General features: G+C 43.8%; 3 protein-coding genes across 8 annotated transcripts; 1 reads left to right on the top strand and 2 right to left on the bottom strand.

The window, feature by feature from the left end:
- Positions 1-819: 819 nt before the first annotated feature.
- On the top strand, positions 820-1,956 carry LOC142971566 (kelch repeat and BTB domain-containing protein 11-like). The gene has a single exon (XM_076112134.1). It carries the CDS (start codon positions 820-822, stop codon positions 1,954-1,956), a length of 1,137 nt encoding a protein of 378 aa, XP_075968249.1.
- Positions 1,957-3,881: 1,925 nt separating this feature from the next.
- ccr6a (chemokine (C-C motif) receptor 6a) lies at positions 3,882-12,963 on the bottom strand. Of its 3 annotated transcripts, XM_076112111.1 has the most exons (3): positions 12,013-12,963; positions 10,838-10,917; positions 3,882-5,443 (listed from the first exon to the last, which is right to left on the bottom strand). In XM_076112111.1, exons 1-3 carry the CDS (start codon positions 12,076-12,078, stop codon positions 4,294-4,296), a joined length of 1,296 nt encoding a protein of 431 aa, XP_075968226.1. In that variant the 5' UTR covers positions 12,079-12,963; the 3' UTR covers positions 3,882-4,293. The 3 variants fall into 3 exon arrangements, with proteins under 3 accessions (XP_075968226.1, XP_075968227.1, XP_075968228.1); XM_076112112.1 differs by lacking the exon at positions 10,838-10,917 and having other exon boundaries at positions 12,013-12,961; XM_076112113.1 differs by lacking the exons at positions 10,838-10,917; positions 12,013-12,963 and adding an exon at positions 5,607-6,642.
- Positions 12,964-12,965: 2 nt separating this feature from the next.
- Positions 12,966-26,458, bottom strand: cep43 (centrosomal protein 43). 4 transcript variants are annotated; one of them, XM_076112107.1, is made up of 17 exons: positions 26,306-26,458; positions 24,015-24,068; positions 23,709-23,763; positions 22,956-23,044; positions 22,736-22,858; positions 21,688-21,744; positions 21,444-21,514; positions 20,892-20,953; positions 20,711-20,772; positions 20,575-20,631; positions 19,617-19,819; positions 17,840-17,881; positions 17,350-17,468; positions 17,007-17,069; positions 16,126-16,159; positions 15,899-15,986; positions 12,966-13,125 (listed from the first exon to the last, which is right to left on the bottom strand). In XM_076112107.1, the coding sequence occupies exons 1-17, from the start codon at positions 26,387-26,389 to the stop codon at positions 13,045-13,047; spliced, it is 1,344 nt and encodes a 447-aa protein (XP_075968222.1). In that variant the 5' UTR covers positions 26,390-26,458; the 3' UTR covers positions 12,966-13,044. The 4 variants fall into 4 exon arrangements, with proteins under 4 accessions (XP_075968222.1, XP_075968224.1, XP_075968223.1 ...); XM_076112109.1 differs by lacking the exon at positions 17,007-17,069; XM_076112108.1 differs by lacking the exon at positions 17,840-17,881.
- Positions 26,459-27,024: the final 566 nt, after the last annotated feature.

Genomic DNA, 27,024 nt, shown 5'->3' with positions numbered 1-27,024 from the left:
TATTATATTATATTATAGTATATTATATTATATTATATTATACTATATTATATTATATTATATTATACTACATTATGTTATATTATATTATATTATAGTATATTATATTATATTTTAACGTCTCATCTGAACATGTAAACTTTATTGCTGAGGATCATTTCATCAATAATTATTTTCACTTCTCTGATTCATAACTTCATAAACTGAAGATCTTATTTTAGTGAAAGTCCTTCATTCAACATGTCACTGAAGTAAAAGTACAACATGTACTTAAAGTCAATGCAGCCCAGTACATTTACTGAAGTACTAAACTCAAGTACTATGTGAGGTACTTCTCTTTAGTATTTTAATACTTTTCAGAGTACACATTGTACTTTTACTGCGATTCAGATTATTAATGAACTGATAAATAATGACGTATTATTATTGATTATTGATGAACACAATAATATAGAATATTCTGCAGGAGTACTTTTACTACATTAAGTATATCTTGATGACAATGCTTGTGTACTTTTACTTTGGTGGAATCGTAAGGGAACAGTGTGTGTTGTTCTGCAGGAGGAGGAGGAGGAGGAGGAGGAGGTCACTGAACGCCTCCTTTGTGTCCTCCGGGCTCTGCAGCGAGGGGACGCAGCGATCCTCCCCGACAGCAGGCGGAGAATCCCGGCTTCATCAGCCACCGCGCCCCGCGGGAGGAGGAAGGAGAAGTTGAACACAGAGAGAGGAGGAGGGGGGGGGGGCAGTAGTCTGGATCTCCAGACGCATAATTGTCTCTGACAGAACCGGGATCGATCTGATCCGCATTAATCCCGGATCATGGATCTTCGGTCACAGCTCGGATCCGCTGCCGACGTGTTGCATCACATCAGCGCGGAGAACTGCTACGAGCTGCTGAGTAAAGCCAAGAGCGACGGCGCAGAGGGCGTGAAGGACCGGGTCTACGGCTACATGAGCGACCACTACCTGGAGGTGCTGCGGACCCCCGGGGTGTACGGCCGGCTGACGGCCGAGGAGAGGGAGCGCATCCTGGCGCGGAGGATGGAGGGAACGAAGGTGCTGGCGGTGGCCGAGAGCAGCGAGGGGAGCCGGGAGACCAGCCCGGAGGACTCCACCCACCGGCGGGTGTTGTCCCTCGACCCGGAGACCCGGAGGTGGGAGGTGCTAACCAGGCTCCCGGAGGAGATCCCGGCTAGGGGCTCCGGGATGTGCACTCTGTACAACTACCTGTTCGTGGCGGGGGGGATCTCAGACCGGGACTTCTGCTCCAAAGCCTCGGACCGGGTCTCCAGCTCCAAAGCCTCGGACCGGGTCTTCTGCTTCAACCCGCGGACCGGCCTCTGGAGCCAGATCCGCCCGCTGACCCAGCCCCGCTGCCAGCTCAGACTGGTGTCAATGGACGGACACCTGTACGCGGTCGGAGGGGAGTGTCTTTTCACGGTGGAGCGCTACGACCCGCGCGCGAACCGGTGGACTCCGGTGGCCCCGCTGCCCAAAGGCTCCTTCGCCGTGGCGCACGAGGCGACGTCGTGCGGCGGCTCGCTGTTCGTGTCTGGCGGCTCGCTCTTCTACCGGCTGCTCCGGTACGACTCCCGCCGGGACGAGTGGGAGGAGTGTCCGTTCAACGAGAGCCGGCGGCGGTCCACCGACATGGTGGCGCTCCGCGGCCTCGTGTTCCGCTTCGACGTGGACCGGGAGCGCGCGGAGGTGAACCTGTACAAGTACAACACGGTGGTGAAGGTGTGGCACGGAGGCGCGTGCTTCGCGCTCCGCGACCCGCTGCCGTTCCGCTGCGCGGTGCTCGGGGACCGGATCTACTGTGTGAACCGGAGCCAGACGCTGCAGTTCGAGGTCCGGGAGGACCGGGAGGACTTCCTGCCGGAGGTGCTGCCGCCCCCCGCAGAGACCAGGGGGGCCCTGGTGCCTTTCGTCCTGTCTCTGAACCGGGACCCCTGATCCGTCCCGGTCTCTCTGGTCCCTGACTCTCTGGTCCCAGTCTCTCTGGACTCTCTGGTATCGGTCTCTCTGGTCCTGGTCTCAGACTTTAACTGTTGTGCCTTTTTCCCCACGCGGCTGTAGAAGCTGACAGGTTGCTGCTTTTTAATATTTAATGCAATTTTGTGGTTCATAAGGGGAAAACATCACTGTGACGTCACTGATAGCTGATCATGAATCAAGTGACGTCATCCATGACATTGATAAAAATAAATATGATAAAAACAGCTGATAAAGATCACGTGCTGCGATAGAAAGCTCCAGACCCTGAACGCACCTTTAGTGGGACAAAGGGAACTCTCTCTGGAGCTTTCAGCCGCAGCTCATGGTCTTCCTCCGCACAAGAAACTCAAATTATTGTTTGAATCTTTTTGTGAAACATTTGAATTAAATGTTTGAATTAATTAATTAATTAATTAATTTTAACCCACTGGAGGTTTTCCAGGCACGTCCAACTGGGAAGAGACCCCGGGGAAGACCCAGAACACGCTGGAGGGATTACATCTCCCAGCTGGCCTGGGAACGCCTCGGGATCCCTCAGAATGAGCTGGAACATGTTGCCGGGGAGAGGGAGGTCTGGGTCAGCCTGCTTGGCCTGTTGCCACCGCGACCCGACCCCGGATAAGCGGAGGAAAATGGATGGATGGATGGATGTTTGAATTTATGTCTTAAAACGTAATTTTGACTCAAACTGTTTCCAGACATAAAACACACGAAGAAGAAGAATGTCATGTTGTGAGAGTTCAAATAAAGAAAACTTTATTCATCTTAAAATGTTTCCTTTATTGAACGTTTGGGATTAAAGGGACTGAACCAATGAGAACGCAGCATGTCACATGACCAAATGATGCTTCCAGCTGAAAGACATGCAAGGCATTCTGGGAAGTTTCTTTTTAATATTTAGCAGTTTTTCCACCATTAATAATCAGGAATGATGTAAAAGAGACTTTAAACAGGAAAGTATTCAGATTTACTTCATTATAAATACAATGCAAGTATTATCTGCAAAATGTACTTCAATCATAAAGTAAAATAGTTATTATGTTATTATAAATATGTGTTCAATAAATAATAATATTTCATGTTTTATAAGATTGTTTTCTTTGGTGTAAAATGAATTATTAATATTTGTTTATTAGGAGAATCAAAGAGGTCATAATGTAGATTTAATTATGAGAAAGAAGTTTAAGATATTACAAAATAAAGTTGAAGTTTTATAATGAACAAAAAGTTAAATAAAAGTATTAATATTTAATGATGAATTCATAAACAAGAAAACGTTCCAGAGATTTATATTAAAGTTCAAGAAGTTCTAAATGAAACTTATATTTAATTTGACAAAAAAACTAATATTTCAAATTTATGATAAAGTTGATTTATTTCAGGTCCTGATGCTGAATGAACAGAGAGGAAGGAACGTGACGCTCTGATGTTAATAAAGGACTTAAAGCTGCATCAGGTCTCTTTGTGGCCACCAGGGGGCAGCAGAGCTCCACTCTGCTCTCAGCTCTGCTTTGGTCTCCACCGACTCTTCTTCACCTTCCTCTCACTGAGCCGTTATGAACGGAACAGGGACTCAGTAGTTAGTTACAGGATGTAGAATCTGTTCATCAGGAAGCTTCAAAATAAAGTGTTACCAGAGGAAAGTTTGATCAGACCCATGATGTCTTGTGTGGTGTTCAGGGTACTACACTGATCGTGGGGCATCAGGGAACTAAACTCATGAGTAGTGTACAACCTCCAGCTCCGTGTGTGATAAAACCTTTTGGACATAAAATAGAGTTTTATGAAGTTTTATTTAAATAAACACGGAACATAATGAAATGTGTTTATCTTCATTAGATCAACCGTCTGATGCAGAATCACAGCGTCGGAGAAGTTTAGAGAACAATTCAACTCACATTTATTCTGTGACGTGTAACATTACATCATCAGTGTCAACGTTATGAAACACAAACAGAGTTCAGAGAGAAGAAGAAGAGCAGGAAGTTCAAACAGGTACAAAATAAAATCACTCTCAGCTTTAACCTCGTTTCCTTCTCAGCTTCTTTCATTTCAACGTTTCATGAAGAAACAAAGTCTTTCACAAGAAACACATCAAAGGAATAAAAAGAAAAACTTATTTTTTTGTCTAATTTCTTACGTTTTAAATCTCTCAGATTTAACTTGAACAAATGATTTTCAGATCTGAGTCAGGGTTAGGACCCAGGTCTTTGGGTCTGAAGCCTGAGACCCGGGTCTTTGGGTCTGAGGACTGAGACCCGGGTCTTTGGGTCTTAGGGAGGAAGGTTCTGGTCCTCACATGGTGAAAGACGAACCGTTCTCACTGGATCCGTCCACCGAGCGGCGGGTGGAGACGTAGATCTCGGAGGTGACTCTGGAGAAGCGTCGCGGGGCGATGTACTTCTTCCCCAGACAACACAGGTCCAGGACGATCCTCCTGAAGTGGTTCCTGAACTTCACCCCCACGAAGGCGTACAGCACCGGGTTCAGGCAGCAGTGCAGGTAGGCGACGGTCTGCGTCACCGTCTTGGCCGCCTGCAGGACGTCCGACTCCTCGCAGGTCCGCAGCTGGAACATGTCGGCGGTCTCGTAGAGCAGCGTGAGGTTGTAGGGCAGGTGGCAGACCACGAACACCACCACCACGGCCAGAACCACCCGCACCGCCTTGTGCCGTTGGAAGTTCTTGGCCCTCAGCAGGGTGGCGACGACGGCGCTGTAGCAGACGACCATGACGAGCAGCGGCAGGAAGAAGCCCACGGCCAGCTGGGTGCTGGGGACCGCCACCTTGGTCCTCCAGGCCGTGGCGTTGTCCGCAAACTGGAACTCGCAGACGTAATGCGGAGGTCCGGAGGTCCGGTTGGTCTCCTCCTCCTCGTACATGAAGGCCTCCCTGCTGTGGGACGGCTCGTACCAGTTGTAGAAGCAGAAGGTGGGGACGGACAGCAGCAGCGCCGCGGACCACACAGCGGTGCAGATGAGGTGGCTGTAGGGCAACGAGCGGCGCCCGAAACTGCGGCGGGCCTGGACGATGGCCACGTAGCGGTCGGCGCTGATGCAGGCGAGCAGCAGCATGCCGCCGTACAGGTTCACGCTGTAGGAGCCGCGCAGCAGCTTGCAGGCCACCGGCCCCATTGACCACGACGACAGCTCGTTGTACACAATGAGAGGCAGCGACGCCACGAACAGCAGGTCGGCCACGGCCACGTTCAGCAGGTACACGTCCGTCATGGACTTGGTCCTCTTGTAGAAGGCGTAGGTCACGATCACCAGGCCGTTGCCCACCAGGCCCAGGATGCAGATGATGGAGTGGACGTACGGGCCGACCACCAGCTCCACGCTCGTGTTCTTCTGGTGGGAACAAGGTCCGATCAGATCGTAGTCCGCGTCGTAGTCGTCATATGATTGGTTGAACATCTTGTCCTCCGAGTAGTTCATCTTCTCTCTCCTGTGAAGAATAGAGAGAGAACGTCACCTATTGTTCTACAGTTTAATCATCATAGTGTGAAACATGCCGCTCATACGTTCAGCTCATACGTCTGTCAGAGCGTCAGCGAGCAGATATGAAGCAGTCGCGTGTTCACGTGACCTGAGCGCGTTAAAGCATGTACCGGTGAACGTCATGGCGAGCGGAGGAGCTGCAGAAGCTCCCGGTGTTACGTCCCTACTGGTTTCTGGACCTACTGGTTTCCCTTCCGTGCGTGTGTTATGTTCGCTTAACAGCTGCAGCGGTTTTCTGCCTCTGTCGCCTGATTCGTCACACATTCACAAACATATTGCTGAAGATCTAAAAGACACATCTCATATCAATTGCAGGGATTACGATTGTATAAGTGAGAACTACATCACAGCCACGTATGAAGAAATACATAGAAGAAAATACATTTATGCAAAGATCGCAAAAACCTGGATTCGAACTCTGTCCAGCAAAACAGTAAAACTCCTTAAGGCGGTCGCGCTACGCACTCCAAAATGTGTCAACAAAGAATTTGACAACAAAGTAAGTTGATTTCGGAGACAAGAGTTCGCAATTATTTAATGTATTTTCAAAGTACGATTGTCACTGTATAATCGTCACAAAAGTACATTTGTTTTTGTCAAAATGCGTTGGTGGTGTATCCTCGCGAAAAAGCATTGATTAAAAGGTTTGGAAGTGTACGAAGATACGCCCCAGGAAACCAGTTGTTTCAGTTCAGCCTAAACCAAAACGTTTCCTGGACACTGATGAGGTATGACTTGATGAATAAATTACTGAATGTCTGTGGAATTAACAAGTACAAGTGGCAGAGTGCGTAGCGCGACCGCCTTAAGGAGTTTTACTGTTTTGCTGGACAGAGTTCGAATGTATATATACATACATGTACATATATGTATATATGTACATGTATGTATATACATATATATGTAGATGTATATACATATATATGTAGATGTATATAGATGTGTTTGATTGAACATCCAGCTCTGCAGCTCAGACTGACGGCACTTATTCTTACTTATGATAAATATATATATATTATATTTATGCATTATATATATTACATATATATGAATAATATATATTATATATATTAATAAAACTGCATTTGAGAGTGTTTTACTCAGACCCGTCTCAGTGTGAATCCTGCAGCTTCTTATAAAACCTGTTAAAGAGTCAGAGTCTAAAGTACGTGTTGCTCAGCCTCTTCAGGTTCCTTCAGGTTCCTTCAGGTTCCTTCAGACCTGGTTCTCTCTCTGATGGAGTCTTATGTAATAAAGCGTAAAACAAACAGAGGTATGGAGATGATGTGAAAGTGGCACAGGAGGCGTGTTTGGTACGAGTGCTCCAGTTGTGGTAGAAGGAGGCGATGTGTGTTCTCAGGTGTCTGAACACTGACAGGAAGTCTGCAGAGAAACAGGTCAGAGGAGACGAGTGACCCAGATCAGAGCACGGTGCACATCAGAGACACCTTCTGGGTCTACTAGAGGCTAAAGGTCTCTCCTGTCACAAGACAAGGACCAGACTCACTCTGAGGGAAATAAAGACACGTGTACAGATGTGGAGCCTCACAGCTGGACCAGAGGAACCAGAGAAGAAGAAGAAGAAGAGGAGATAAACAAGTGCAGCTGAGAAATATATTTATTTATATATAATATATGTAAATAAATATATTATATATAAATATATTTATATATATATATATATGAATACATTTATATATAATATATTTATATATATATAAATATATTTATATATATATATAAATATATTATATATAATATATTTATATATATATAATATATTTATATATATATAAATATATTATATATAAATATATTTATATAAATATATTTATATTTATATATAATATATGTAAATAAATATATTATATATAAATATATTTATATATATATATATATGAATACATTTATATATAATATATTTATATATATATAAATATATTTATATATATATATAAATATATTATATATAATATATTTATATATATATAATATATTTATATATATATAAATATATTATATATAAATATATTTATATAAATATATTTATATATATATATAATATATTTAAATAAATATATTATATATATATATATATTCATGTACAGGTGCTGGTCATATAATTAGAATATCATCAAAAAGTTGATTTATTTCACTAATTCCATTCAAAAAGTGAAACTTGTCTATTATATTCATTCATTACACACAGACTGATATATTTCTAATGTTTATTTCTTTTAATTTTGATGATTATAACTGACAACTAAGGAAAATCCCAAATTCAGTATCTCAGAAAATTAGAATATTGTGAAAAGGTTCAATATTGAAGACACCCGGTGCCACACTCTAATCAGCTAATTAACTCAAAACACCTGCAAAGGCCTTTAAATGGTCTCTCAGTCTAGTTCTGTAGGCTACACAATCATGGGGAAGACTGCTGACTTGACAGTTGTCCAAAAGACGACCATTGCACAAGGAGGGCAAGACACAAAAGGTCATTGCAAAAGAGGCTGGCTGGTCACAGAGCTCTGTGTCCAAGCACATTAATAGAGAGGCGAAGGGAAGGAAAAGATGTGGTAGAAAAAAGTGTACAAGCAATAGGGATAACCGCACCCTGGAGAGGATTGTGAAACAAAACCCATTCAAAAATGTGGGGGAGATTCAGAAAGAGTGGACTGCAGCTGGAGTCAGTGCTTCAAGAACCACTACGTACAGACGTATGCAAGACATGGGTTTCAGCTGTCGCATTCCTTGTGTCAAGCCACTCTTGAACAACAGACAGCGTCAGAAGCGTCTCGCCTGGGCTAAAGACAAAAAGGACTGGACTGCTGCTGAGTGGTCCAAAGTTATGTTCTCTGATGAAAGTAAATTTTGCATTTCCTTTGGAAATCAGGGTCCCAGAGTCTGGAGGAAGAGAGGAGAGACACACAATCCACGTTGCTTGAGGTCCAGTGTAAAGTTGCCACAGTCAGTGATGGTTTGGGGTGCCATGTCATCTGCTGGTGTTGGTCCACTGTGTTTTCTGAGGTCCAAGGTCAACGCAGCCGTATACCAGGAAGTTTTAGAGCACTTCATGCTTCCTGCTGCTGACCAACTTTATGGAGATGCAGATTTCATTTTCCAACAGGACTTGGCACCTGCACACAGTGCCAAAGCAACCAGTACCTGGTTTAAGGACTATGGTATCCCTGTTCTTAATTGGCCAGCAAACTCGCCTGACCTTAACCCCATAGAACATCTATGGGGTATTGTGAAGAGGATGATGCGAAATGCCAGACCCAACAATGCAGAAGAGCTGAAGGCCACTATCAGAGCAACCTGGGCTCTCATAACACCTGAGCAGTGCCACAGACTGATCGACTCCATGCCACGCCGCATTGCTGCAGTAATTCAGGCAAAAGGAGCCCCAACTAAGTATTGAGTGCTGTACATGCTCATACTTTTCATGTTCATACTTTTCAGTTGGCCAAGATTTCTAAAAATCCTTTCTTTGTATTGGTCTTAAGCAATATTCTAATTTTCTGAGATACTGAATTTGGGATTTTCCTTAGTTGTCAGTTATAATCATCAAAATTAAAAGAAATAAACATTTGAAATATATCAGTCTGTGTGTAATGAATGAATATAATAGACAAGTTTCACTTTTTGAATGGAATTAGTGAAATAAATCAACTTTTTGATGATATTCTAATTATATGACCAGCACCTGTATTTATGAATAAATAAAAGTATATTATTTCTTATTATTTATATATATATATATATAAATAAATATACATAAACAAATGTACATATATATATAGGTATATGTCTGTATTTATTTATACGTGTATATATTACATTACATTACAGTCATTTAGCAGACGCTTTTATCCAAAGCGACTTACAATTCAGAGTCTATCACATTTCTACACCGTAGGCACAACTACGGGAGCACTTTTGGGGTTAAGTGACAAGGACACATTGACATGCGACTAGCGGAGCCGGGGATTGAACCGCCGACCCTCTGATTGAAAGACGGCCCTCAGTCTTAGCCACAGTCGCCCCCATATATATACGTATATACACGTTTAATAAGAGTCTCTGTGACTCTGATGATTAATCACTTTAGTTTTTAAATCTTTGTTTCTCAAACACTGACTCGTGTTGATCAGATCGACTGACTAATAATATTTAGAATATAGTATAGTATAGTATATTATATATAATATATTTATATATAATATACTATACTATCTTATGATGTTTTATATGTTATATCATATCTTCATGTGAAGTGAAACCTGCTTTCTTAAAGAGACAGCGACGCATCTGTAGATAGACGCTGAACGTGAAGAGAAGTTAAATGTTCTCACAAACAGCGGAATTAAAGAAGCTTTATTGAGCACAAAGCTCTTCTGTTGTCAGACGTGTTCCTCTAACGCCTCGTTGTTCTGCTCTCCACTTCTTCTTGTCCTCTCTGACTTCCTGTATTTCAAATGTCAACAACAACAGCAGCCTTCTTCTCTAACCTGCTGAGTCTCCTGTTCAGGGACAGGACGTGTGTTTAAGGACTTCCTGTAAATCACAGTACTTCCTGAAACACCTGTGTACAGGCTGAGCTTTGTACTTCATGTATACAGAAGTATTCAGTATCAGTACACATGTGGGAGTACACTGCATTCACAATCCTACTCACATACATACATGTATATGTATGTACGTATGTATGTATACATATGTTGGGCGACCGTGGCTAAGCGGAGCAGGGCCGTCCTTCGATCAGAGTGTCGGTGGTTCGATCCCCGGCTCCACTATTCTCATGTCGATGTGCCCTTGAGCAACACACTGAACCCCAGAATGTCTCCTGTAGCTGAGCAGACAGTGTGAATGTGATAGAATGTGAACTGCAAGCTTTGGATAACAATGACTGTAATGTATATATATATATACATACATATATATATACATATATACATATATACATATATATACATATATACATATATACACATATATACATATATACATACATATATATATACATACATATATACATACATATATATATATACATAAATATATATATACATATATATATACATATATACACATATATACACATATATACATATATATAATATATACATATATACATATATATAATATATACATATATACATATATACATATATATAATATATACATATATACATATATACATATATACATATATACATATATATAATATATACATATATACATATATATAATATATACACACACACACATATATATATGTGTACAGAAGAAGAAGCATAAAGTCAGCTGTGAGGCACATCTTTCACTCGTCTTTATTTACCTGCTGCAGAGACTGAACACGGTTCCTCTTCTTCTTGTTCTGATGTGATTATTAATCTTTGAGTCTTTAAACTTCACATCCTGTTGATGTTCAACATGAAAACACACAAACCACTCTGATTATGTTCATTATATTATATTTATATTATATTATATTATATTTATATTATATTATATTTATATACAAAGCAGCCGATTCAAACATTTCTGTGTGATACAAATAACAGAATCAATATATATATACACATACATGTATGTGTATATATATATATATACACATACATGTATGTGTATATATATATATATATATACACATACATGTATGTGTATATATATATATATATATACACATACATGTATATATATATATATATATATACACATACATGTATGTGTATATATATATATATATATATACATAATATATATATATATATACATAATATATATATATATATACATAATATATATATATATATACATAATATATATATATATATATATATATATATATATATATACATAATATATATATATATATATATATATATATACATAATATATATATATATATACATAATATATATATATATATATATACATAATATATATATATATATACATAATATATATATATATATATATATATTATGTATATATATATATATATATATATATATATATATATATTATGTATATATATATATATATTATGTATATATATATATATATATATACATAATATATATATATATATATATATATTATGTATATATATATATATATATATATATATATATATATTATGTATATATATATATATATTATGTATATATATATATATATATATACATAATATATATATATATATATATATATATATATATATATACATAATATATATATATATATACATAATATATATATATATATATATACATAATATATATATATATATACATAATATATATATATATATATATATATTATGTATATATATATATATATATATATATATATATATATATTATGTATATATATATATATATTATGTATATATATATATATATATATATATATATATATATATGTATTACATCACGATTAGAGATCAAATAAACACAAGAGTGAAAGAGAGAAAGAAACAGAAAAGTAGAAATAAAAAGCAGAACTCACAGCGATGAAGTTTCCCTCGACGTCCGTACAGATGATGATGAAGGTGATGAGGCGGCTGCACGACATCGAGCACTGAAACACTGCTGACTAAAGGGAAATGGATGTTTCTGAAACATCTCATTCAAGTCTTCCTTTCTCTCTCTCACACACACACACACACACACACACACACACAGTCACACACGCACACACAGTCACACACACACACACACACACACAAACAGACACACACACACTCACACACACAGACACACACTAACACACATACACTAACACACACAGACACAGTCACACAGACACACACACACTCACACACACAGACACACACAGTCTCACACACACACACACACACACACACACAAACAGACACACACACACTCACACACACAGACACACACTAACACACATACACTAACACACACACACACACTGGGTTATCTGGAGATGGTGCGTTCAGGTGTCGCTGGTATAATCGGAGCATAAATAAAGACAAAGGCCTGATTTAAAGTTTGTGGTTTGAAGTGTGACAAACAGGAAGTGATGAACGCTGAGAGTCAGTGTTAAAGGTTACATTTCATATTCATACAGTTTCACACGAGAAAAGATTTGTCTAAAAATAAACTAAAAATGAATAAAAATGAGTTGTTTTAGATTGAGGAATCATTCTGAGGCGCCTGAGATCAAAGAGAATGAAACGCGTCTGAAACTTATGCAAATTTAATTCTACAAGTTTCATCATGTCACACTTCTGGGTGAAAAAAATTACAAAACAGCTTTTTGCATTTTAATTTTAACTGATGAAAATGATAACGCTGCTGTTGAATTCAGTTCATATTTTCATAAAGTCCTCCAGACGTCCTCTTACTTCTTTCTACTTCAGACGTTTTAAATTAAAGATAAAAGATTAGAAACGTCACATCAAACCTTCAACAACCTCACAGAGACACAACACGTGAAATACAAATCCATTTATTATTAGAAGGCCTACACACTTCAATACGGAGGAGAAGGAAGAGGTGCATGATGGGAGGCTCAGACCACCTCCTCCATGTAGTCGGCTCCGTGACTCTGACTGAGCTGAGAGACGCTCAGGTCCTGAGTGCTTTCATCAAACTGTAGAACAAACAGCAACATGAGGCCAGGATGCAGCTTTAAAGAGACAGTACACGCTGGAGAGAGGGAGTGGGAGGGAGCGGTAGAGAGCAGGGAGAGAGCGGGGAGAGAGCAGGGAGAGAGCAAGGAGGAAGTGGGAGAGAGCGGGAGGAAATCGGAGAGAGCGGGAGGAAGTGGGAGGAAGCAGGAGAGAGCGGGAGGAAGCGGGAGAGAGCGGGAGGAAGCGGGAGGAAGCGGGAGAGAGCGGGAGGATGTCGGAGAGAGCGGGAGGAAGTGGGAGGAAGCAGGAGAGAGCGGGAGGAAGCGGGAGAGAGCGGGAGGAAGTCGGAGAGAGCGGGAGGAAGCGGGAGTGAGCAGGAGGAAGCGGGAGAGAGCAGGGAGGAAGCGGGAGAGAGCGGGAGGAAGTCGGAGAGAGCGGGAGGAAGTCGGAGAGAGCGGGAGGAAGTCGGAGAGAGCGGGAGGAAGCGGGAGGAAGCGGGAGAGAGCGGGAGGAAGCGGGAGAGAGCGGGAGAGAGCGGGAGGAAGCGGGAGAGAGCGGGAGGATGTCGGAGAGAGCGGGAGGAAGTGGGAGGAAGCAGGAGAGAGCGGGAGGAAGCGGGAGAGAGCGGGAGGAAGCGGGAGAGAGCAGGGAGGAAGCGGGAGAGAGCGGGAGGAAGCGGGAGAGAGCGGGAGGAAGCGGGAGAGAGCAGGGAGGAAGCGGGAGAGAGCGGGAGGAAGCGGGAGAGAGCAGGGAGGAAGTCGGAGAGAGCGGGAGGAAGTCGGAGAGAGCGGGAGGAAGTGGGAGGAAGCGGGAGAGAGCGGGAGGAAGTGGGAGAGAGCGGGTGGAAGCGGGAGAGAGCGGGAGGAAGCGGGAGGAAGCGGGAGAGAGCGGGAGGAAGCGGGAGAGAGTGGGAGGAAGCGGGAGGAAGCGGGAGAGAGCGGGAGGATGTCGGAGAGAGCGGGAGGAAGTGGGAGGAAGCAGGAGAGAGCGGGAGGAAGCGGGAGAGAGCGGGAGGAAGTCGGAGAGAGCGGGAGGAAGCGGGAGAGAGCAGGGAGGAAGCGGGAGAGAGCGGGAGGAAGCGGAAGAGAGCAGGGAGGAAGTCAGAGAGAGCGGGAGGAAGTGGGAGAGAGCGGGAGGAAGTGGGAGGAAGCGGGAGGAAGTGGGAGAGAGCGGGAGGAAGTGGGAGAGAGCGGGAGGATGTCGGAGAGAGCGGGAGGAAGTGGGAGGAAGTGGGAGAGAGCGGGAGGAAGCGGGAGGATGTCGGAGAGAGCGGGAGGAAGTGGGAGGAAGCAGGAGAGAGCGGGAGGAAGCGGGAGAGAGCGGGAGGAAGTGGGAGAGAGCGGGAGGAAGCGGGAGAGAGCGGGAGGAAGCGGGAGGAAGCGGGAGAGAGCGGGAGGAAGCGGGAGGAAGCGGGAGAGAGCGGGAGGATGTCGGAGAGAGCGGGAGGAAGTGGGAGGAAGCGGGAGAGAGCGGGAGGAAGTGGGAGAGAGCAGGAGAGAGCGGGAGGAAGCGGGAGAGAGCGGGAGGAAGTCGGAGAGAGCGTGAGAAAGCGGGAGAGAGCAGGGAGGAAGCGGGAGAGAGCGGGAGGAAGCGGGAGAGAGCAGGGAGGAAGTCGGAGAGAGCGGGAGGAAGTCGGAGAGAGCGGGAGGAAGTGGGAGGAAGCGGGAGAGAGCGGGAGGAAGTGGGAGAGAGCGGGAGGAAGCGGGAGAGAGCGGGAGGAAGCGGGAGGAAGCGGGAGAGAGCGGGAGGAAGCGGGAGAGAGCGGGAGGATGTCGGAGAGAGCGGGAGGAAGTGGGAGGAAGCAGGAGAGAGCGGGAGGAAGCGGGAGAGAGCGGGAGGAAGTCGGAGAGAGCGGGAGGAAGCGGGAGAGAGCAGGGAGGAAGCGGGAGAGAGCGGGAGGAAGCGGGAGAGAGCAGGGAGGAAGTCGGAGAGCGGGAGGAAGTCGGAGAGAGCGGGAGGAAGTGGGAGGAAGTGGGAGAGAGCGGGAGGAAGTGGGAGAGAGCGGGAGGATGTCGGAGAGAGCGGGAGGAAGTGGGAGGAAGTGGGAGAGAGCGGGAGGAAGCGGGAGGATGTCGGAGAGAGCGGGAGGAAGTGGGAGGAAGCAGGAGAGAGCGGGAGGAAGCGGGAGAGAGTGGGAGGAAGTCGGAGAGAGCGGGAGGAAGTGGGAGGAAGCAGGAGAGAGCGGGAGGAAGCGGGAGGAAGTGGGAGAGAGCGGGAGGAAGTCGGAGAGAGCGGAAGGAAGTGGGAGGAAGCAGGAGAGAGCGGGAGGAAGCGGGAGAGAGCGGGAGGAAGTCGGAGAGAGCGGGAGGAAGTGGGAGGAAGCAGGAGAGAGCGGGAGGAAGCGGGAGAGAGCGGGAGGAAGTCGGAGAGAGCGGGAGGAAGTGGGAGGAAGCGGGAGAGAGCGGGAGGAAGTGGGAGAGAGCGGGAGGAAGCGGGAGAGAGCGGGAGGATGTCGGAGAGAGCGGGAGGAAGCGGGAGAAAGCAGGGAGGAAGCGGGAGAGAGCGGGAGGAAGTCGGAGAGAGCGGGAGGAAGTTGGAGGAAGCAAGAGAGAGCGGGAGGAAGCGGGAGAGAGCGGGAGGAAGCGGGAGAGAGCGGGAGGATGTCGGAGAGAGCGGGAGGAAGTGGGAGGAAGCAGGAGAGAGCGGGAGGAAGCGGGAGAGAGCGGGAGGAAGCAGGGAGGAAGCAGGAGGAAGCGGGAGGAAGCAGGAGAGAGCAGGAGGAAGTGGGAGAGAGCGTGAGGAAGCGGGAGAGAGCGGGAGGAAGCGGGAGAGAGCGGGAGGAAGTGGGCTCACCTTGTCGCTGACGTCGGGCCCCTCGATGGAGACTTCCTCGATCTCCTCCCCGATACTGAGCTCGCTCTTCGAGAGGTCCGACCGATGGCTGCAACAAATACATCGACATCAATCTGTTCTGTTAAATAAACCTGCAGAGTTAATTATGCGTCACAGAGTTTATTTTACAGCACATGAACACAAACCACAGAAACCACAGAAGAAGAGTTAAACACAGTCGGTCTCACCTGTTGAAGTCGTCGTCGTATTCGACGTCGTCTTCTGTGAAACGTTTGAAAAAAGAAACATTGTGAATCCCCAGAAAGCTCTTTGCAGACGACACTCTTCTCTTACTAACAGAAACAAGTGTTTACAGTCGTGGTTATATTCAAAGTGGCTCCAGATGTAATTCAAACTCTATTTATAGTTTAAGTTATTATATTTATGTGATTTTCCAGCTGTTTTTGTTTTTGTCAAAAATATTTTCACACAGAACTCAAATATTAGGTCGCGATGAAGCGGCCGAATATTTATTTCTTATCGAGGTTGATTTTTCTGAGCTTTTGCAGCTCAGATCAGATCCACTGGTTCCTGCTTACCTTTCACAATAAAAGCTGGAAAACGTAAAAATACAGAGAAGTGTCACGATCAGGCTTTGCCCTGTGTGTTCTGTGTCTTTGTTTCTTTCTGTAGCTCCTCACTCACCTAATCAGTTCATTCAGTGCACCTGCCAGTCACACTCACCTCATCAGCTCATTTAGTCTCACCTGTTCACTCTGCCTAGTCACTATTTAAACCCCTGTCTTTCACTCACTCACTGCCAGATCATTGTGTTTGTTTCCCGTCCAACCCGCCCGTTTTGCTCGTCCTGTTCCCGGTTTTCCAGTCTGCCTGTTCTGCCTTTTCCTGCCGGATTTTCCCCCTCGTCTTTTGTCTTGTCCCTGGATTCCCTGTTTTTGGTTCATTAAAAACCTTTTTTGCACTACACCTGACTGTCTGCGTCTGAGTCCTCATCATGCCCCGTGACAGAGAAGCATTTAAAAGGCGATGGTTGCCGATGTTTACTTGCTGGTTTCTTTTACTTGTTTTATGGCGTAAATAAACTTAGCTGTGGTGGTTTGAATCGTACCTAAATGCAGAGATCCGGTTTTATCGTTGGGGGCCTTTGAGTCTCTGAACCCTCTGGAGGCTCCTGCAGGACGAAACACAGCAACCCAAGGTTCATCCTGCTTCACTGATGTTTTATACACAGTATACTCCTGCTCTCCAGAGGAGAAACCCTTCACATTGTAGTTTACCCTCAGGACAAACATTTAGTTCCTCTCCTCAGACTGTGGCTATAGTGAATCACTGTTTAAGCTAACGTTAGCTCCAACAGCCGCTTCTATGCTCATTTGCATGAAGCTTCGTGGTCGTGTTGCTGACTGAAATACAGTTTAACATTAACGTTACTGTTGAAGAGTTGAACTGACCGTTCCTGCTGTGGCTCTGCTCTGAGGTGCTGCTTCCTCCTCCTGGTCCTGGTCCTGGTCTCGGGGCCTCTGACAGGGACCCTGCTGGACTCCCTCTGGTCCCGGAGGACTCCACCTTCCTGGGATACAGGATGAAGACGGAGGTCAAGAGGGACACTGACAAACAGACGAATGGATCTGAGTCCCCATGGAAGGACTTTTACTTGAATAAAAACACGTGTACACAGAGTATTCCAATAAATACTGATCAACACTTCATTGCATGAGGTCATTTGACTCTTCATTTATTGTTATCTAGTAATAGTTAATAAAATGTATTGATAGTGCAATGAGAAATTCAATATCAATGTTTAGTCTTATCAGGCTCTGACTTTTAGAACTACAGTTCCCATGATGCTTTGCTTGTTTCTATGCAGTCACAGTGAAAACTGTCTTTGTCCTTTATGGACGAACGTCAGAGACGAATATGTGTTTGATGCCTAAAGCTCACCTGAGCTCAGAGAGACGATCCTCAGCAGGTAGGACAGACAGACTGAGACCAGAGAGACAGAGACAGATAGGACAAAGACAATAAGGGACAATGATGATGAAAGTCTCGTCCTCACTTTCCACAAACATGGTTTCTGTAGAAAAAGTCCACTTCTAATGAACGTCCTTACGTTCCAAATATGTTCCTCACATTCTCTATGAAACGTCCTCACAGGACCAGGACCGTGTCCTCTCAGAGACAGAGGACCAGGACCGTGTCCTCTCAGAGACAGAGGACCAGGACTGTGTCCTCGCAGAGACAGAGGACCAGGACCGTGTCCTCTCAGAGACAGAGGACCAGGACCGTGTCCTCGCAGAGACAGAGGACCGTGTCCTCACAGAGACAGAGGACCAGGACCTTGTCATCGCAGAGACAGATGACCGTGTCCTCACAGAGACAGAGGACCAGGACCTTGTCCTCGCAGAGACAGATGACCGTGTCCTCACAGAGACAGAGGACCAGGACCTTGTCCTCTCAGAGACAGAGGACCAGGACCGTGTCATCTCAGAGACAGAGGACCGTGTCCTCGCAGAGACAGAGGACCAAGACCGTGTCCACTCATGCAGAACGTGTCCGGTTCAAACGTCTCTCGGGGACAGTTGAGTGGAGCCGCTGACTGTTTGACCCACTTCGTCCTCAGAGATCATGAATCTTTGATGAGGTCTGATTCGGTTGCACTCGTCCTCTGAGACGTCTCACTGATCTCCCACAAAGTCAAACACGGTTTACATCACACGGTCAGCTGAGCAGCTTTGGGTTCAGCCTCCTGATGACATCACACGTTAGCTGATGACATCACAGTTTATTATAATAATAATAATACTGGTAATAAAAGGGGGATTCTGTATAATGAATACTTGTACTTGAAGTACATGTTGCTGATAAATATTTTGAAACAGAGTATTTCATGTTGTAGTATTGATACGCTTACTTCAGTATAGATCTAAGTACTACTGCCAAACAGAGGTAGAAGTATTTAAACCCGTCTGATGAGTCCTGAAGACGTTAAGCGTTCAGACTACGTCTGTCCAAAGGTCATGTGGACGTAAACACTCACTCGCTGAGGCTTCTGTCTCTCCTCATGGGGGACACAACCGGGACAGAAAGACACGCCTCCCTCAGGGGGACGTCACTCCAGGGTGAGGAGGGGGGACGCGCAGGTAAGGGAAGGTAAGGAGGACAGGTAGAGAGGACAGTTAAAGACAGAAGGACAGGTAGGGAGGACAAGTGAGGGTAGAGGGACAGGTAAGAAGGACAGGTAGGGAGGACAGGTAGGGTAGAGAGGAAAGGGGAAGGCAAGGAGGACAGGTGAAGAAAGAAAGGTAAAGACAGAAGGACAGGGAGGGAGGACAGGTGAGGTAGGTAGGACATAAGGACACAGGAAGAGGCAGTACAGGAGAAATATAAGGACATTAAAGACAAAGTAGGGACATCAAAAGACAGACATGACAGTGTAAGGACTGTAAAATAAAAGGAACAGGTAAGACAAGCTCAGAGGTCAGACAGGAAAGAGGGATTTAATCTGCTGTAGCAGAGATACGTTTATTTTAGAGTCTTTCTGCTAAGCTAAGCTAACTGGCTCCTCACAATCTTTCAAGTGTTTCTAGTGTTCATGTTGAGAGTCTGGTCAGACGTCATGTGACCTGAACTCAACCAATCACAGCTGACTACAGTGAGATGAGGTCCGGTGTCCCTCTGGTGAGATAGGTGAGACAGGTCAAAGATAACGTGTCCTCACCAGCCGTAGGTCTTCTGTGGTTTGGGCAGCGGGTCGTCAAAGAACGAATCCCCGTCCTCATGGTCCTCCTCCACCTCCAGGTCCAGGTCTAGATGCTCCCTCTCAAGGCCCACCGAGGGGGTCCTGTTGTGGGACGCCTCACCGAGTCTGGATCCAGAATGCTGGAGTTCTCCTTGACTCAGAGACACCACAGAGTCCAGGTCCTGAGGACACGGAGACATGAGAGACCAGAAGTACTGACATTAAACCTGTGATGTTATGAATGAAGTACTGACATTAAACCTGTGATGTTATAAATGAATTACTGACATTAAACCTGTGATGTTATAAATGAAGTACTGACATAAACCTGTGATGTTATAAATGAAGTACTGACATTAAACCTGTGATGTTATAAATGAAGTACTGACATTAAACCTGTGATGTTATAAATGAAGCACTGACATTAAACCTGTGATGTTATAAATGAAGCACTGACATTAAACCTGTGATGTTATAAATGAAGTACTGACATTAAACCTGTGATGTTATAAATGAAGTACTGACATTAAACCTGTAATAAAAAAGAAATGCGTTAACGCGCGGTAAAATAATTGTCGGCGTTAATTAATTAATGCGTTAACGTGATAATAGCGCGTTAACTTGCCCAGCACTAAATAATAGTTATTTAGTTGTTCATAATTAACTAATATCAAGTTCTATAGACGCTTATTTGAACTACTGTTTTCAATAAAGTGGAAGAAAAAAAGATGGACGGTGCATTAATATGAGATTGGAAGCATTTCGATTGTCTCTAAACAGCTCTCAATATGGCGACGGAGAGCCGGCGGCTCATAGCTAACGGTGCTAACGATGCTAACGGTGTTGGCCTGAGAGGGAACAGGAGGGTGGGGTGTTTTACTCATCCTTGGTGACGCACAGAGATCTTTCAGACCTTCTCCAGGTGAACTAAACTCACCTTACTGACGGAGCTGATCTTCTCCTCAGGAAGAACACCTTCAGAGTCCTGAACCACCTGAAGAAGAAGGACGTCACATGAACTCATTGCTGAGGACAGTTTGAGCTCTTTAAATTCTGACTGCCTGTGAACTCACCACAGCTCTGCACTGGGAGAAGAGACGCTTGTAGAATCCCACAAACACCTGGAAGTCTACAGCTGAGAAACAAAGCACATGAAACAGGTAATTATAGGACATTATCTTATATTATTATTCCTCACATGAAACAGTGAGATATGTAAACATCAGATATGATTGACAGGATGTGTATTCTTACTGGTGGAGAAGCTCTGGTCTGCAGCTCTGAGCTCATCAGTGATGAAGCGCTCCAACATGTACCTGCAGAACAAGTATTCACTCATTTATATAATGATATATAATATATATAATATATAAAATAATACATAATATCTAATATATATAATGTATAATACATATAATAATAAAATAATAATGACTCGTATGTCATCGTTGCATCTCATGAGCAGAGAATAAACTATCAGGGCTGAAGGAAACATTTTAATTCTAAACTTCTTCATGACTTGTGTTAAAAGTTTGTTCACAGAATCAGATAAACATCAGGATGATATAATATAATATAATTATAGTATGTTATGTTATGTTATGTTATATTATATTATATTATATTATAGTATAGTATATTATATTATATTATACTCTGGACTCGTGTGATTCAAACAATTCCAATAAAAAGATTATTCACAACATGTTTTTAATCTAAATAAACATTAAATTCATTGCTCCGCTGAGGCAGCAACGATGAGTGTGTGTGAGTGTGTGTGTGTGTAAGTGTGTGTGTGAGTCCTACTTGTTCAGACTGGGGAACAGATCTGTGAAGACGTTATTCAGATCTTCTCTTCTAACTGAGCCGCTCCCGTCCTGAAGGATGACAACACAGGCTGTGATTGGCCAGAAACCGATGACATCTCACACACACACACACACACACACACACACACACACACACACACACACACACACACACACACACACACACACACACACACACACACACACACACACACACACACACACAGGTGTGTGACGCTCACCTTGTCGTAGAAGTCAAACTTCTTCCGAGCGACTGAGATCTGTTTCTGAGATGGTTCCTACGAGAAGACATCAAAACATGATAGAAGAAGAAAATATGAAAGTAGTAGCAGTAGTAGTACTAGTAGTGGTAGCAGTAGTATCAGTAATAGTAGTAGTACTAGTAGTAGTATCAGTAGTATTTTTATTATACTATATTGATCCCGGAAGGGGAAATTTGTCTCTGCATTTGACCCATCCCTGTATATAGGGAGCAGTGGGCTCAGTGTCTTGCTCAGGGACACTTCAACACGTGACACGTCCCAGTCAAGGATCGAACCGTTGACCCTGCGGTGACCAGACAACCCTCTTAACCCAGTGAGCCACGGTCACCCCACAGTAGTAATACTAGTAGTGGTAGTAGTGGTAGTAGTAGTAGTGGTAGCAGTAGTATCAGTAATAGTAGTAATATTAGTAGTAGTGGTAGTAGTAGTATCAGTAATAGTAGTAGTAGTAGTACTAGTAGTGGTAGTAGTAGTATCAGTAATAGTAGTAGTAGTACTAGTAGTGGTAGTAGAACTAGTAGTGGTAGTAGTAGTGGTAGTGGTAGCAGTAGTAGTAGTGGTAGCAGTAGTATCAGTAATAGTAGTAGTAGTACTAGTAGTATCAGTAATAGTAGTAGTACTAGTAGTGGTAGCAGTAGTATCAGTAATAGTAGTAGTAGTACTAGTAGTGGTAGCAGTAGTAGTATCAGTAGTAGTAGTAGTAGTACTAGTAGTGGTAGCAGTAGTAGTACTAGTAGTGGTAGTAGCAGTAGTACTAGTAGTGGTAGCAGTAATAGTAGTAGTACTAGTACTAGTAGTGGTAGCAGTAATAGTAGTAGTAGTAGTACTAGTAGTGGTAGCAGTAGTAGTAGTAGTAGTAGTGCTAGTAGTGGTAGCAGTAGTAGTACTAGTAGTGGTAGCAGTAATAGTAACTCTTCTATCCCTACTGACCAGATCACAACGCAGACAGACAGATTAATGTCCACATGTCTACTTGTCTTCACGTCCTCACGTCCTCATGTCTCACCTCAGAGGGTTTGTGTCGTCCTCTCCTCACCAGCTCCAGCAGCAGAGGACAGTTCCTGTTCACCTCGGACTCTGACAGACACAGATCTCTGCAGACCAGGTCCCGACTGTCCAGACTGTTGAGCTGTTTGGAGGACAGAGGACAGAAGACAGTGAGACAGAGACCAGACCCTGAGACCAAACCCTGACTCAGACTCTGGTCTCCCGGTCCTCAGACTCACCGAGTTGATCTCCGGCTGGAACACGGCCAGGCTGAAGTCCAGGTTGAAGACCTGCAGGAAGTCCACGATGAGACCGGCCACCAGACGTCCTGCAGAGAGACGACTCATAATTCATCTCTAATATCTGTTTTATATTCATGTGAAAACATCTCCTTCAAACAACGTTATAATGTACCTTCAGCCAGTACTCGTGTTCACTGAGCAGAGCCTGAAGGCATCATAGTGTAACTGAAGTGAACCTCCGTTGGTTAGCCGTTAGTGGTGCTGCTAACGTTGCTAGCTCTCCTCTGATTGGTTGTTTACAATGAAACATGATCAGAGATCAGAGACTAGAAACACATGTTCTACTGAGTCAGTACACTTTATTTACACTCTGATGGTTAACGTTACACTGACCCCGCCCACTCTCAGCCGTCCAATCAGATGTGGAGGATTTGATTTGACTGATGATCTGATTCTACTGGGAACAGAAGTCAGAATCATTCTCATTATTGATTGTTTTCTCCATGAATCAATGAATACAGATATTCTGTTCACTTTCACCTTTACATGAAATATTCATATTATTAAAGAAATGTAGAGAAGATTCAACGAGTCAACGTGTTGCATGTTTGCTGTAAAACAACAATCTGAATGTTTCTACCTTTAAATGATACCAGAGAAGAAGAAGTTGCTGCTGTTTGCAGGATCACAGCTCCCCCATGTGGTGACAAACAGGAAGTACAAGTGGACGCTCCACTGAGGAGGACTCACCGTCTCTGCTGTTCAGACACTTCTTCAGGTTCTCGTTGATCAGAGGACTCTTGTTCTGAGAGAAACAGAAAACAAAGTGAAACATCAGGATGTGGATCTTCATCACATCACCATGAATACAGATAGTTTAATGTGGAACCACCACGTGGTTCCACATTAAACTCTTCACTCGTGAAAAGTACTTTATTGAGATAAATGAGTCAGTTTGTTCCCATCGTGATGATGTCACCAAGACATCATGATTCTATTGAACGCCGATCAATCGTGATATTTAATTTATCTCCAAACAGAAACATGAACCTTCACCTCCAGCTGGTCCTGCTCCTCCATGGCCAGGAACACTGCTGCCCTCATCTCTGCCTGCAGGAGGGACACAGACCAACCACCAACGAAGAAGAAGAAGGAACATACTTTGTGAACTTCTGTCTGCAGTTCAGATCAGTTCAGTTTAATGGTCAACAACAAACACACGGACATCAAGTGTAGTTTTCTCACACAATACTTCTTAAAATACCTTCAAAGAAACTTCTTCCAGTCCAGTAAAGTAAAACTTAAAGCTCTAAATAAATATAAATAAATGTCTTTATTCAGACGGTCAGCAGTAGTTTAAACTCATATTGTTTTGTTTCTCTGATTTATAAAAGAAATGATGATTCATGAGAGAAGTACTCAGTAAAAGTACTAATACCACAGTGTAGAAATACTCTGAAGTACAAGTACTGTATTCAGGATCTTACTTAAGTACAAAAGTATCAGCATCAAGGTATACTGAAAGTACTAAAGATAAAAGTATTTATTATATAGAATAATATACATCAAATCATAGTATTATAATTATTGACGTGTTGGTTATTTACTTTATTATAGAGCTTAATCCAGAACACGAGTTTTGATCGTTTGAAACATTGAAACATGCATCAAAGTTTTCAAAAAAATTCTAAATATTCTGGAATTGTTTTGAATTAAATATTTATTTTCATTTTTCACTTTCATATATATTTTGATATTTGAGCTCTTATATTTTCACTTTCAGACTTTTGTCCCTGATCTGGCGTGGGGGGCGTGGCATCAGCTGAGAGGGGCGTGGCATCAGCTGAGAGGGGTGTGGCATAATTAGGGACAGTGTAACAAAGAAGGCTGAGGACCGTCCTCGACCACGTTGCCTTCAGGTATCGTGGGCACCGCGAGAATTATGACTCAACACTTTCTATACACCATATTCACGTGAATGCAGTACAAACATTGAGCTGGTGACAAAGTTGTGTTTCAGACTCTACTTGTCACGAATCGCAGCATAAGAGCAATAAACCAGATAGTGCCGTTCAACAAGCTCGCTTTAATATCGGACGTTTCACACTCACAGGGGCGAGGCTGCCGGTGGACACCTCGTGTCCGTGCTGACCGCGTACTAGCGGGTCTGAGGGGTTTGGGCCGGGACCCTCCTCCGCCGCGGCTGGGTACTCGATCGTGAGAACGTGAGCCTCCCCCTCACTGGGGGAGCCACGCCGTTGTCCTCCGGGACAAAAAGCCATTCGACTCCGAGCTCAGATCAGATCAGACTTTGAATTTAAGCATATTACTAAGCGCAGGAAAATAAACTAACAAGGATTCCCTCAGTAGCGAAGAGGGAAGAGGCGACGGGCGGATTGGGGAAATGTGGCGTACGGAAGACCGCTTGCCCGGTGTGGCGCCGGGGTCCGGTCTTCTCGGAGTCGGGTTGTTTGGGAATGCAGCCCAAAGTGGGCGGTAAACTCCATCTACGGCTAAATACTGGCACAAGACCGACAGTCAGCAAGTACCCGAAGGGAAAGTTCAAGAGAGAGTTCAAGAGGGTGTGAAACCGCTGAGAGGTAAACGGATCCGTGGGGGATTCCACTCGGGTCTGTGACTCCCCTGGTCAGGGGGTCTAACGCGAGTCAGAGGGTGACGCAAACAGTGAAACAATGAAAGTGAGGGCCGGCGTGCCGGGTGAGGTGGGATCCCGGCCGGATCCCACCTCACCGCGGCCCGTCTTGCCCGCACCGTCGGGGAGGTGGAGCGTGAGTTTGTGCGATAGGACCCGAAAGATGCGAATCGGTCGTCCGACCTGATATAGGGACCAAAGATTAATCCAACCAGTAGCTGGTTCCACTGCATTCACGTGAATATGGAGTATAGAAAGTGTTGAGTCATAATTCTCGCGGTGCCTACGTTACCTGAAGGCAACGTGGTTGAGGAAGGTCCTCAGCCTTCTTTGTTATGCTGTCACTCATGATGCCACGCCCCTCTCAGCTGATGCCACGCCCCCCCCCCCCCCCCCCCACGCCAGATGAAAATATAAGACCTCAAATATCAAAATATATATGAAAGTGAAAAATTAAAATAAACATTTTATTCAAAAGAATTCCAGAAGTGAATGAAAAGTATGTTCAACACAAAAACCTTTTCATTCACTTATTTTTATTTTAATACATTGATGTATTTTTCAGTGTTTAAGACCAAAACTTCAAATGATCAAAACTCTGGGCCTGGATGTAGCTCCATGCTAACCCGTTGAGCTAACATTAGCCTAGCCTAGCATCGCTAGTTAACGGTACTTTTGACCGAGTGTTCCGGACCTTCAGCTTGTTGAGGACTCCGTTGTTCTCCAGGTTCTGGATCAGGAGGTCCCGCAGCTCGGTGTCATCCTCTGTAGCCGACATGGTTAGCTGGAAGCTAACTGCTAACGGCTAACTGGTCAACAGAACCAAAACAAACCACCCGGAAGTGTCTTCTTCTACTGTTTTTATTATCGTGTCAGAGAGCGAGACACCGCCACCTGCTGGACGGAGAGAGGAACTGAACAGAAATAGAAAGTGTGATTTTTGTTCTTTAGAAATGATTCAATAAACTCAATAATGTGGATGATGTTATATCTTTGTTATTGTAGTTACTACAATAACATTACATATTACTGGAAAAGAAGCTCATGTTTTACATTCATATTTAAACTATCTGAAATAATTACCAATAAGTTTTCTTAGAATACAAAACGATGTAATTTGGCACAGATTCTGTAGAAAATGAGAATGTATGTTTATGAATGCATCGTCTATTTATTGATATTATCCACCGTCTTCCACATCTCGAGTACATAATTATTACACTAATTATTTAAACGTGTGATGGAAGGATGTCTCTACTTTATAGAAACATCATAAATATATGTTCAGGAAACCTGTAGAGAAACGTTTATTAGACAAGAAGAACAGAAAGAGAGGAGGAGGAAGGAGAAGAGGAGAGGAGAATAAAAGAAGAGGAGGAGGAAGAGGAGGAAGGACCAGAAGAGATGGATGTG

This window comes from Anarhichas minor, unplaced genomic scaffold, assembly GCF_050575085.1.
Source record: "Anarhichas minor isolate MPS153535 unplaced genomic scaffold, ASM5057508v1 ptg000047l, whole genome shotgun sequence".
Taxonomy (NCBI): domain Eukaryota; kingdom Metazoa; phylum Chordata; class Actinopteri; order Perciformes; family Anarhichadidae; genus Anarhichas; species Anarhichas minor.
The sequence above is the reverse complement of the archived record's forward strand: the minus strand, read 5'-3'. Positions and strand labels throughout refer to the sequence as shown.

Coding starts and splice junctions, on each gene's coding strand:
- LOC142971566 (XM_076112134.1), top strand. CDS start 820: ATGGATCTTCGGTCACAGCTCGGATCCGCTGCCGACGTGTTGCATCAC.
- ccr6a (XM_076112111.1), bottom strand. CDS start 12,078: ATGTCGTGCAGCCGCCTCATCACCTTCATCATCATCTGTACGGACGTC. Junction 10,918..12,012: donor TCGAGGGAAACTTCATCGCT/GTGAGTTCTGCT, acceptor GAACATCAACAG/GATGTGAAGTTTAAAGACTC. Junction 5,444..10,837: donor GTGTTCAGTCTCTGCAGCAG/GTAAATAAAGAC, acceptor TATTCTTCACAG/GAGAGAGAAGATGAACTACT.
- cep43 (XM_076112107.1), bottom strand. CDS start 26,389: ATGTCGGCTACAGAGGATGACACCGAGCTGCGGGACCTCCTGATCCAG. Junction 23,764..24,014: donor AGGAGCAGGACCAGCTGGAG/GTGAAGGTTCAT, acceptor TGTTTCTCTCAG/AACAAGAGTCCTCTGATCAA. Junction 17,070..17,349: donor GCAGAGCCACAGCAGGAACG/GTCAGTTCAACT, acceptor TTCGTCCTGCAG/GAGCCTCCAGAGGGTTCAGA.